At 39.8% G+C, this 13,522-nt stretch overlaps 1 protein-coding gene across 1 annotated transcript in view; it reads left to right on the forward strand.

The window, feature by feature from the left end:
- Positions 1 to 13,522, forward strand: part of LOC114026284 (connector enhancer of kinase suppressor of ras 2-like) — a 560,345-nt gene that overhangs the window by 154,276 nt on the left and 392,547 nt on the right. The window contains exon 2 of the mRNA XM_027839961.1: positions 10,812 to 10,975. Coding sequence (XP_027695762.1) covers positions 10,812 to 10,975 — 164 coding nt within the window. The remainder of the gene's footprint in view (positions 1 to 10,811; positions 10,976 to 13,522) is intronic.

The following is a 13,522-nucleotide window of genomic DNA, read 5'->3' on the forward strand; positions in this document are numbered from 1 at the left end:
ATTATGTATATCCTAGCTGTTCGGTAAGCACAGCATACACATTAAATAAATATAATGGAACAAAACAGCAAGACAATTCAATGGTAATATTACACTACATTTTCTCCATTAAACCCCCCATTTAATGAGTATAACAATAAATAGCAGATGTAATCATAAATGGACATGTAATTACAAAAATGGAAACTATTTATGAAAACTAACAATACCACTGCTTAGGCAGTACAAACTTTATGTCAGAAAAATTGAAACACTATTTTTTGGAAACATTTTCAACTTATTCCTGTATTAAACAAAGAAGATATAGTCCCAGAAATCTCAATGATAGGAGTGTGCCAGGTCACTGCAGGGATATTAAGAATGAATTTCGCAGCCCATTGACTTTTTTATCTTTCTTACCTGCTTGCTCACCAGTCGTCTAGAATAACTGTCATCTAAACCCTCAGTGGGAGCTCACTGAAAAAACGAGAGGGGAATACCCAGGATCCCTTTCTGCCACCCTTGGAAGGCCATCCCATTTCTGTTGATTATTTTTCACAGACTGAGAACTGGTAGAGAGTTTAAGGGTTATCGAATCCCATTCCTTCCTTATATATTGAAGTGACTTGCTCAAAGTTAACTCACTTGGCTTCATGAAGTGATTTTTTAAACCTTCTCTGTCCTACTTGCCACCTTTCTGAAAGCATTTTCTTCCTCCTCAGATTTTCCTAGAAGGCTTTCATCCCATTCTCCTTTGTCCCCGATCTATTGTTCTCAGCTGTGTATATGTCATGCTCTCCAGTAGAATGTAAGCTTCTTGAAGGCAGCCCCTGTCTGATTCAAAATCCCCTAGCACAGTGATGTAAAAATATTAGGGATTTAATAAACGTTGGCTAAATTGAATCAAAGTGTATTTCCTTGCTGACTTTATGTGATAGAGTCTATGCTTTCTGGGGACTCAATTCATTTCAATTCAGCTAAGGTTTTATTAAGCTCCTGCCATGTGTCAGGCTCTATGTGAGAAGCAGAGCGTATACAAAAACCAAAATAAAAATAGTCTTTGCCCTGTTGAAGTCCACCATCTACCCCATTTATATCATCTTTTAGAAGTGCTGTATACCTTTTACCTCCAAATTCACAAATACCTTTGGGATGATCATGTGCATTTAAAAATCAAACCACATACACTCCTTGTAAATTAAAGCTTTAAAATGATGAAATGAGTTGGATGTCGCTCTACATCCCTGTGGAACAGTGGAAAGCTCAGTATGAGATTATACCTTAAAGAATGAAAACTCTAAATGCCATAAGAGTTTGTTGAATTTTGCATATCACTTTGTTTTTGAGAAACTCAAGGGTACACCTTTATTAACCTTGTAATCTTTAGTAGGCTATTTAGTTTTTTAGGAAGAAAAGAATGTATGAGGACCTGCTGGCTAGGTAAAATTAAGCTAAGCACCTCTGTGGCAATAATTGAGGACAGGTTCTTCTCTCCAAAGTGATGTGCTGGTAAATGTTTAACTGACTCTCTGGGGGAAAAATGTACCCATAACACACTTATGTTTAATTTACATTACAAACATTTTCTCTATTACTTTCTTAAATCTAGACAACCAAAATGACAATAAATCAAGCCCTAATTTGTAGCTTTTGCCACTTAAAATTTAACAATCGGCTCTGGCAAGCTGATTCAAGTTTTCTCTAGCACACCCCTATACTAGCTTCCCACAGACTGAATCATAAACACTTCCGCAGAAGTGACAAGTGGGAGGTTTGAGTTTTCCCTTGGTCAGCTCATTTACTGTGGTTGACACACAATTTGCTTAGAAAAGACCATATTCTCTCAAATTATTTTAGCTATTTTTCTTTTTGGTGGCTCCAACTTGAGGCTATAATCACAGTTGCAGAGAATAGGCCATGATTTCTTTTGAGGTGGAGAGGTGGCTTTCTTTCAAAATTATTTATGCTGAGATAGTAGAATAGATGAATTATTAAGGAGAAATACTAAGTGACATCCATTCAATCATGAAAATTGTACAGGAAAGAAAAAGACATTGTCTCCAGTTGGCTATGTTCTCCTAGTGGTTGGTTCTCAGATACCAACCATGTTGTAGGTGGCATTTCCCAGTGTTCCCTTGGGAATCAGATAGACTGAATTCTTTGGTCTAGAGTTGATTTGACCTCAGTCACATGGGTCAAGGATTTTTGGAGAAAAATATCTCCTATGTGGCCATTCTGGAATGACCTCATTGTAAGAGAAGAAAGATAAGGGAAGTTCCAAGGGATGCACATGATTGTATATGGGAGGCCTTGCTAGTTTACTGTAGAGAATTTGAAATGGGAGAATGTCTGTGTTTGCAAAATTTTGATCCAATAGGGAAACCTCAAAAAATCAAGGTAATTTGAGTGCCTTTTAGATAGGAAGCCAACCTTTGGTGCTCTCCTCCCTGTTTTATTAACCTATTAACTCTGTGCTTGAAAAAAAGTTCAGAAAATACACTTTCTGGCTACATTTTGTATATTGAGTTTTATTTACTATATGTGCTGAACTTCCTTCAAGGCAGTTTAACCTTATTTTAAAAATGAAACTGCCTCATACCTCACTGGTATTCATTTGTTTCTAATGATCAATGTGGGACCAATCTTGTGCAGACAATTATAATCCTGTCCTTTATGCAATACCAGTACCCATTGCCCTCCTCTACCTTCCCCCAATAGGGCTTGCTGCTTTGAGCTGCTTTTCCAGTAATAGTAATAGATTTATCCTGAGCCACCTGCCCTTTCTCAACTGGACTCCGTCCTTACCAGGGCCAGAAGCTGTGCCCTTTGACTAGGGCTAGGAGGGCTAGTCTGGGGATATGGAATATCACATATCCAGCTGACCCACACCAGGCTAGCATCTTGACTCTCGCCTAATTAGCACTGTGTTCTAACTGCCTGACACAAGCAGTCATACACTTGGCGAAGCTGGTATTGAACAGCAGCTAGAGAAGATAGTAGGAGCAAAGAAATACTCTTTCATCAGTTACAACGAATTTAGTTTCTGACAAAGGAACCAGTGCATGAAATGCTGTTTGAAAGGCTCTCAGCAGTATGCTTTTTGCCTGGGAGACTGGAATAAAATTAGTATTTGTTTTAGTAACCACAGGCAGGGATAACAAAGATGTCAGAGCTGGCAGTATGTCTGCAAAATGATCAAATATTCACCATTCCTTTTTTTGTGTGTTTTTTTTCCAGTAGTGCTGGGGTACTCACCTCCCAGCCTAACTGTGGGGGGTCTTTATAATTTCTGGGGGTTTGAGCAGGACTAAGAGAGAGAAAGCAAAGAGAGTACCTTGGCAATGGGCTTGAAGGGGTCCATGAGAGGATTGTCTGCCTCAAAATATTTCTTCACTACTTGACGTTCTGCCAATTAGTACCCATTTCTTTAATTTATCCTGCTTCACCCTTAGTTGTGGCAGAGATACAAATACTGCAGAGAGTAGGTACAGTGAGGCTTACTAGTCACTCATAATTTGGTGGGTGTTGGTTTTTCTGCCTGTTAATTAGATGGAATTCTCTACTGGGGAAGCAGAAGTTGTAATGGGGGCAGGGATGTGGCTAGCGCGATAATTTTGGATACTGAGGGGAGAGGAGACAGGGTAGAGTGGAGTTCTGGCCAGCCAGAGGATAGCATGGCAAGTAGGGATGGTAGGCCTTAGAGACCAGAGAGGGCTGCACAAAGGCAAGGCAGAAACTCTGAAGGCTATCTTCTACTTCACAGTTTTGCTCACATGATAAATCCTGGAGTTGCCCTGGAGGGAAGAGGAGTTGTAGTAACAATAATAACGACAGACATATACACACACACACACACACATATAACGTAAGTATTATGTATGTATAACACTTACATATGCATGCATGCATGCATATATACATACATATATATGTATATCACTTTGTATCTCATTTGAATCCCAGACAAACTATGAGGTACTGCATATAGGATCTCCATTTTACAGATACTGAGGCTCAGAGAAGTTAAATGACTTGCCCAAGGTCACTAGGTCATAAGGCTAGTAAGGGCTAGAATTCACACCCAAATGATTCTGATTACAAGTTGAGAACTCTATCTGTTAAACTAATCTCTAAGTTTCATTTAGATTCTGTTATAGGAGAGTCCTAGAGGAATTGATCAGTTTGATGGGGCTCTCCCAGGGAACCCCTGAAATGAGCTGGAGCCTACGAAGGGGGTGCTGAAAATAGGCCCATTCTCCTTGTGATTGACTCAGATATGGTATAGTAGAAGAAAAGCACTAAGGAGGTGAGGGTTTGAATTCTGGTCCTATTATTACCATAACCTGTGTGACCTATGGCAAGTCACTTAATCCCTAAGCCTCAGTTTCTTCTTTTGTAAAAGGAAAGGGTTGACCTATGTGATTTCTAAGGTTCCTTCCAGTTCCAAATCTTATGCTCTTATAAAGCTCTCCTTCACAAATATGTGTGTGTTATGTGTGTGTGTATGTGTATGTGTGTGATACATAGATAGGTAGATAGATAGATAGATAGATAGATAGATAGTACTCCCATCCCTTAGTAGCTGCGCAGTCAGAAGAGCTACTGAAGTCTTCCTAGGATTGAGTGTGAGACAAAGTGTACAGTGATCACTTTTCAGTTTCTGTGTGAGAAATGCCTGAGCTGGCCAGCTCGCTGTTAAATGGCTATATCTCTAGGTGACAGCCTTTTGCAGATCTGTATTTGTCTCAGGGCTATGGATGAAAGTGTCCAGTTTTTCACAGATCTTATGAAATGTATAATGGAACTTAGCCTTAGGAAATCATGCCTTTGTTAGGCGAGGGGAGAAGTTATTTGGTGATTCGTTTTTCAAATGAATGTTGTTGTTAAATCCTTTGGCTAGCATCAACTATTTATTTTGAAATATACGTCCTCCATTTCTTTTTTTTTTCAAACAATAAATCAAGCATTTATTAAGCACCAACTACATGCCAGACAAGGGTTTCAACAGGGATTAGAATATGTTTTGACAAACAACAAAAGCTCTCAATTATTATTGAAAAAAAGAAAATTCTTTTGAATTAAAAGGATTTCTAGTGCTGATCTGACTCCTCAGACCTCACCTTGTGTTTTTTTCCCTTCTATTCATCATATCCAAACTTTAACCTCCCTGCAAAGTCCAACTAAAGGGAAAAAAACAGCACTGGACTAGGAGTCAGGTTCTAGACCTGATGCGGTTTAGGGGTTCAGGGGTCCTGGGACCCCAAAATCACAACACATGGGTCCTGCCCGAAAGAATTCGATCCAAGCCTTCGTTCAGCCAAAGACAAGGTTTATTAGAACATCCATCATATTGGGCAGACTCTTAAGGAGTCTGAACATGGGTAAGCAGTGGCTAGATTATATGAATCTGAGCAGTGGCTAGATTTTAGGAATCTAAGCCGTGGCTAGATTTTAAGAATCTCAGCCGTGGCTAGATTATAAGAATCTGAGCCGTGGCTAGATTTTAGGAATCTGAGCATCTTAATGGAGACAAGATGGACCTTATATACAGAAAGACTATGCGAGGGATCTAGGAGTGGTCAAGTAGTCTATGAGGTAATAGAATTTCAGGGACCTGGACCATATGGCCAAGGGAGAATAGAGATATGGCCTGGGGCCATAGGGAGGTCCACAATGAAAGTCCAGTTAATGGAATTATAGCCTCAGGGGAATGCCAGAGATTTGGCCATGTGGCAAAGTCCAGGGTTTTTCCTTTCTGGGGTCCAGATCCCAACCCCATCATTCTCCCCTCAAACAAATGGGACCCAAATTCTTTTGGAGTAAGGGGCGAAGGTCTTGGCTTCTGAAACTGCTTCCTGCTGGCAAGGGGTGTAGAGCTGTCCCTGTCTCGAGGGTGTCCCAAAGAGGACATCCTCCATTTCTTGAACCAATTTTTTGCTGGACAGGCTAAAGTTGTGTTCCTGACAATCTTGTTTAGAGCCTACACCTGGCAGAGTTGAAAATTCCAACAAACTGACCCAGGTCTAACTCACTGAAGCTGGAGCTTCTACGCTCTCAAAGTAACAACCATATATTAGTATACAGCAAGCTACTCTTCCAGGCAAATCATTGTAGAGGAACAGCTAAGTGAGCTATTTTTTTTTCCTTTTGCCAATCAATGGAGAAACCCTTGGAACCATAGTCACATGGGACTGGAAGAACTAGTAACACATTCCCTGATTTTTTGACAGGGCTACCCTTTATCCATTTAAAAATAAGATAGACTTTTAAAAATGGAGCCAGGTCTTGGGGAGGAGAGTGAATCAATCTACTCATGTTATATGATATGCTGAAGACACATAGGTAGCAATCAGATGCCCCATTTCTCTTCTCTTTAAAAAGAACCAGAGCAAACTCAGGTGTATGTTTAGGGGATAGTGGTGAGGGAGGTGATACTCTCTCCTAGACTCCTTTCAGATGGTTTTTATGTAATGTCAGCTAGAGAGTTCATAATCATCTTTGGTAAAGTCATCCCTTGCCTCACAACCCTCTTTTTTGTAAAATGTTCTCTCTACTATGGCATTAACAGAGTTATAGAAATTGGACTTGCAGTAACATTGGATCTTATCTTCTTCAATTTTTACCAGTGACATTTAATATTGTACGTAAGTCAACTCTCAGTTATCTCTACGCAGACTATTTTATGGATTATCCATGGAAACTTTTTAAAGAAAACCAGGCTAGGGCCCCTGTCAGTTGGTGTATATTTGGAATATAGTTATTGTTTACTACAAAATTAGGATATTAACTTACTACAAAATTAGAAAGGCAAATCTGCTGCTATAGAAAAATAATGTGTTCCAATGGCAAGTATAAATGTGTTTTGGATTATGTGTTATTTTGTGTTCTATGTTCTGCTGTAATCTTTAAAAAGGGAACCTTGACAGTTGCTTTCTCTCTAATTCAGTCACCCCCAAACAGCACCTTATCATTTAAATAGAAGACATTTTCATTCTAGTACAAAATGCTGACATAAGTCCTGTCATACATTTTTCCTCAGATTAGTTAATTTCCATAGTTGAATTTCCATATTTCCATATTTTTAAATAAAAATAGTTTTGATTTACTTGCTGTCATCTTGCCTTTGTTCTGTAACATCCAATCTAAGTAAGAGTTTGTTTGTTGCTTCATATGAAAGTTTGCACGTTCTTGAATATCTCCAGATTGGAATTTTTCAGTTTTCTCCTCTGATAAGGCTTCATAACTTTGGGTTTTTCTGAGACGCTCTGAAGCACACTCTCAGTTCAAATGCTAACCGTCATTTGTTTGATGAAATTCAACTGATGAAGGGCCTTTAAAATTAATTTGGAGGTTTTCTCTTTTAGCTTTTGAATTTTCTCTTTCAATTGTGGACCTAGACATACTTACCTACCTACCTACATACATACATACATGCATAGAGTATGTATAATGCAAATAGATAAACCTAACTTCCTAGCTGTTTGCTTGAATATCATCTGATATTTTTAGTTCAGAAGAATTGAAATGCTTTGAACTATTGGCTTATCCTCTTAATTTTTTCAAAAAAAATTATTTCTACCTTATCTTGCTTTCTGAACATCACCCTCCTCCCCCCACCCCTCCTAGTAAGTCATTCCTTATAGCAGAGAAAAAATCATTTCCTTACTCAGCATCTGCTATATACATGTCATTACACTAAGTGCTGATAAGGATACAGGTAAGTGGGAAACACAATCCCTTCCCATTCTGGTGGATGCTGCAGGGTAAGCCTCATTACCCATAGCCATACAGGTAGTAAACGTGGAGGTTAGATTTGAACCTAGTTCTTTTGGACGCTAAATCTGACACTTTCTGGACCATGAATGTGTTGTGGCAAAGGACCTTAAAGTTCATTTAGTACAACTTCCTCATTTTACAGATGAGGAAATGGAGGCCCAAGCCATTTCCATTCTCTGTTCCATATTCCAATGGCTTCCCCCCAAATAGATGGTTTGTGTGAGTGAGCAATCACACACTTTAGTTGACTCTTCCCAGGTCTACCCTGTCTCAGTTGCATACTCACAAGAGCCATGCACATTAAATGGATTACTAGATAGCAGGATTCCTTGGAGCCTTGTGCCTTGTTGATTATTTCCAATCTGCCATCATGGCAGAGTTCTTTTTTTTTTTTTTTTGCTAGGCAATGGGGCTAAGTGACTTGCCCAGGGTCACACAGCTAGTAAGTGTCAAGTGTCTGAGGCCAGATTTGAACTCAGATCCTTCTGACTCCAGGGCCAGTGCTCTATTCACTGTGCCACCTAGCTGCCCCCCATGGCAGAGTTCTTAAAAGAAATCTCTGCTCTGTATTTATTCTTAAAGAATATAGCCTCACCCTATTGTATTGCTTTAAAGTTCATTCGTGTGAATTGAAGATATGACAGTAAATATCCAAGCTGTTGCCCCACATCTTTGAAGAAGCTCCCGAAAAGTGAGATGATCATTTTTGATTCAGTGGCTCACAAAAGCTGCTCCCACGACTTGCAGAAACCTATAGGGGGAATTTGGATGGAACAAGTGATAGGCAGTGGAGTGACAACATCTGTGTCTATTCATATGCTATAGAAATCAGCTGGAAAACTGCAGACATTAATAATACAGTTAATATGTTCAGGTCAATGGCTCTGTGTTCAGTCACACTGCAATATGGCAGTCATTTGAGCATCACCACTCTTTCCGCTAGAAAATCTATCAAAATACAGATGGCATAAAAAGCTGGAAGTTTGTGTGCCAGATCATGAGAATGAGTTTTCTGCCTTTAATTGATGCTCTAATTTTATAAGAACATGCTGATTAATGGACTACTGAATTCTAATCAATTCTTAGCCCTGCTGAACATCTCTGGGGATATTTGCAGTGGACTTGATTCATCACCCCCATTTAGTCTGCCCAGCCTTCATATGTGCCTTTAAAGAAATGACCAGGTCTGATTAACAGTGCTTTCAGACTTCTAGCCAGGAATACCTTTTTTTCAGTGCAGCTTGCTCAATATTGGAGCATTAACAGTTCAAAAGCGACATCTGAGAATAAAGGCAAAGACTGTAATACTATGGCATTCTTGTTACTTTTGGGTACCTGCTGGGTATTGGTTGGCGAGTTCACAGGCTGTGTCACATCTGAATCCTTTCTCTTCCTGGAGGGAAGATTGCTTCCTTCTTTCCTCTCCTTCCTTCTATTCCTCCCCTCTTTTCTCACTTTCCCCCACCCCTTTCCGTGAAAGGGCTTCTAAAGTTAAAGGTTAAAGATAAATGCTATTTGGTACCTCTGTAGCTGAGGCATTCAATGCTATGCAGTCCTTGCATGCTTTTGTTAAATTTCTATACAACCCAATTCCTTAGCCTACTCCTGCTGCTTGGGTGGTGATGCATCATATTCTAGTGTCAGTACCTGCTGCAGTTTTTAAAACAGAGTGTTTGGAACCTGGGGTGCATGAAATGTTCGAGACATTTAACTTCAATAAATGACTTTGTGTATCTTTCTGTTATGACTCATTCTCTAAACATATATGAAGAATTGAGACTGGTTAAAATGGCTTTAGATAAGGCATCAGCATTTCAAGGGGAGTCACTGAGCAAAATCTGAAGTGTATAAAAACTATCGTGCGCGGAAAGTGGAATGATGCCTAGTTATTGTCATGAAATATAGAAAGTGCATTGTAAATTATCCAGGCAGGTTATGAAGGTGTCCAAAAGTAAAGAATAATGTATATGTAAATTTATATGTAAATATGTAAATTTACATCCACATTTTTGGTTGACGTAAGCAGGCAAAGAAGGTGTCCAAAGCAGAAAAACGAAGCAGAAAAAACTGCAAATTGAGAGGGAGGACACTCAAGCTTTGCTTCAGGCTGAGTGTTGTTGCTGTTTATCTGGAGAGTGGGAAGGGAATGGATTTGATTGACCTCCAAAACACCCATCTCTCCAGGCCATCATCCTCACCTGAAACTTGAACTCGATCATAAACTTGAACCACCATAGGCTCGGATAGATGAGCTTTTCTTGTTGTTGTTGCTGTTGTTGTTGTTGTTGCCGCTGCTGCTGCTGCTGCTGCTTTATCTCGACCAGTGCAAGGCCTCCACAGCATTTCCTCACCATCTCCAAACATCTCAGGTACTTTCCTTCCCTTCTAGTTTTCCTATGGGTTGTCTTCACCCCCAATCGAACTCCTTGAGAGCAGAGCTTGAGTGGTTTGCTTCTGTCTGGACCCTCTTCACTCAGTACGGTACAATACAGTACTTACTTGGTGCATTCATTTCTCAATGTTGGTTATATGCTGTCCTTAAGTGAAATAAACCATTATATTTAGAACAAAAGTGGCAGCACAAGCCTGCTCTTCTTGCTTGCTGGCGAAAGATACCTATCAGCTCGACTGATACAGTTTAGCCATGGTATATGTACAATGAAGGCAGATTTTTAGTTGCCACTATTTGTCATACTTTTAAATGTTTGTCTAATGCTCAGCCTAAACCTCTGCAATTAATTATAAACATCAAACTTATTGTTATGTCCCCTCTAGTTAATTTCTCTGTCATTGGTGGAGACATCCACAAATCAATTTTTGAGTCCTTCCTATCCCCGTCTTTTTGAACTAAGGAACAAAGGATGTTGACTTTGAGTTAGGCTGCTAGGATACAGGACAAATGCAACATCAGTACTGAAAAGGGCAGCTTTGTATTAGCAGCACAAGCTGTTTTCCTGCTTCTTCAAATAAATGGATGTTTGGGTTGTTTTTTCCCCTAGGAGGTGCAATCCCTATTTTCTTTGACTTCCTTCTCTGGCTTTTCATGTCTTCCCCAGGTCTTGATGACTGTGTCCAACAATACATTGATAACTTTGAGGGTGAAAACGTCAATGGAGAACAGCTGCTACGCATAACAAATCAAGAACTTGAGGATCTGGGAGTGATCATTCCTGATCATCAAGAAATAATTTTAGAAGCAGTTGATTTACTGAGTATATTGGTAAGTAAAAATTGGCCTGCTTACATCTCTTGTTTTGTTAGTTACTTAAAAATCACTCAAAAGTAAGAACTTTATTGCTCTCAGTTATACTAAGTCTCGGGGCACTTTTGCCATTCAGATTCATGGATGGTATTGTTGACTGGTCATTTTTCATAGTGCCATGACTGAGAAAGGGAGTGGCCCCCACCCTTATTGCTCTGGGGTATAGTTGCTGTCTCAGGTCTTAGCCAGGGTGTACAAGGACAAGATGTACAGGAGCTTTTTTGAAGGAACTTAGACATGGCCTGTCTAAAGCTGCTGCCTTGAAGCAATTGATTTCAAGAGTGGCCTCATAAATCAGCTTGGGAATCCCTGTGAAATCAAAGCAGAGGATTCTAGAAGGAGGAGGTGAGAAAGGCTGCCACTTCTACTAAAGCTTCCAATGAATCAAAGGATGAGAAGGGAGTTATTGAGACTAGACATGAGATCCCAGGCGACTGTCTCTACCCCTAGGGATAGATTCCCCTTGTGTTATGTTGTGGCTGAGTCCATAGCATCTTCTGTGAACCTAAAAGACATTTATGAATTGAGAACTTAAAGTATTTAAATACTTGCTTAAAATTTTAAATATTTGTTTAACTATTAGAGGTATTTAAAGAAAGTGTTTTTTAATTAAAATATTATTTATTAATTTTCAGCATTCCTTTAAAAAATTTTGAGTTCCAAATTCTCTTCCTTCCTCTAGCCCCTCCCCCACCCATTGAGAAGGCAAACAATATGATATCTGTTATACATGTGGAATCATGCAAAACATATTTCCATGTTAACTTTGTTGCTAAAAAAGCAAGAAAAATAAAGAAAATGAAAAAAAATATACTCAATTTTCACTCAGAGTTCCTCAATTCTCTCTCTAGAGGTGGATAACATTTTTCATCATCAGTCCTTTGGAATTGTCTTGGATCGTTGTATTGATTAGAGTAGAATGGCAAGCATTTATATAGCACCTACTATGTGCCACGAACTCTGGCAAGCACTTTACAAATATGAACAAAGGGTTTTAAGTGTGGATTTATCATTTCACAGAATCACAGAATCTTGGAGTTGGAAGGGAACTCAGAGACTATGTAGTCCAACCTCAAATTAAGCCAGGATTCTCTTTTCAGCATATCCAACAAATGAGGATTTGTGTATTCAATAAACATTTCTATGCCTAATATGTGCCAGGCACAGTGCTGGGAATACAGAGACAGAAATGAATCAGTTCTTTCCCTCTATGAGCCCACATTCTATTGGGGAGGGCAGACTGGAAACAGCATGAAAATAGACGTTAAATACAAAATATGAACGAATTAATTTCTGGGGGGAGGGCACTAGAAACTGAGGTGAGGCAGGGAGAGAGTCAGGAATTGCTTCCTGAGGTACATACCACTTGAGTTGAACTTTGCAAGAAGACAAGAATTCTAAGAGACAGTTGAGGAGGGGAATACAGCCTGTGAAAAAATATGGAGATGAGAGATGATAACAGTAAGCAGGTACATAGAGCTGGTTTGTAGAGAGTATCAAAGCAAATAACATATAATAAGCTTAGAAAAGTAAGCTGGAGCCTGATTCTAAAGCTTTTGATTAAAGACCTCCAGTAAGAAGGAATCCACCAAGTCAAATAAACAGGAATATTAGACACCTATTGTGTGCTAAGTGCCAGGGATTCAAATAAAGATTCCCCTCCCCCCTCTCCCCCCCAAAAAAACCAGACCCTGCTCTCAAGGAGCTCACAGTCTAACGAGGGAGACAACGTGCAAACAACTTTGTACAAACAAGATATGTACATGATAACTGGGAGATAATCAAAGAGGGAAGGGTACTAGCATTAAGGGGACCAGGAAAGCCTTCTTATGGAAGGTGGGATTTTAGCTGAGACCTGTAGGAAACCACAAGATGGAGATAAGGAGGGAGAAAATTCCAGGCATGGGGCACAGTCAATGGAAATACATGGAGTTGGGAGATAGAGTGTCATGCGTAAGGAATAGCGAGGACGCTGCTATCGTTGGATCACGGATTCAGTTGTTAAGGATGTTAAGGAGACTGGTAAGGTAAGAAAGAAGAAGCTAGGTTTGAAGGGCTTTATAAGCCAAACGGGGAATCTTATATTTGATCCTGAAAGTAATAGGGAGCAACTAGAGTTCATTGACTAGGGAATGTCATGGTCAGATGTGCACTCTCAGAAGCTCCCTTTGGCAACTGAGTGTAGGATTCTCTGCAGTGGAGAGAGACTTGGCAGGGAGATCAACCAGCAGGCCACTGGAATAATCCAGGCATGAGGTGATGAGGACATGCCTCAGGGTAGTGGTAGTGTCAGAAGAGAGAAACAGGCGTATATGAATAATGTTACAAAGGCAGAGTGGACAGGACTTGGTAATTGATTGGATAAGGAAAGTGAGAAAGAATGAGGAGATGAAGGTGACGCCTACGTTGTAAGCCTGAATGACAGAAAAAGAAAAAGGAAGAGGGGGGTTTGGGGAAAGATAATGAGTTTACTTTTGGACACGTTGAGTTCAAGATGTCTACGAG

This window comes from Vombatus ursinus, unplaced genomic scaffold, assembly GCF_900497805.2.
Source record: "Vombatus ursinus unplaced genomic scaffold, bare-nosed wombat genome assembly UNPS02004691.1, whole genome shotgun sequence".
NCBI classification, from domain to species: domain Eukaryota; kingdom Metazoa; phylum Chordata; class Mammalia; order Diprotodontia; family Vombatidae; genus Vombatus; species Vombatus ursinus.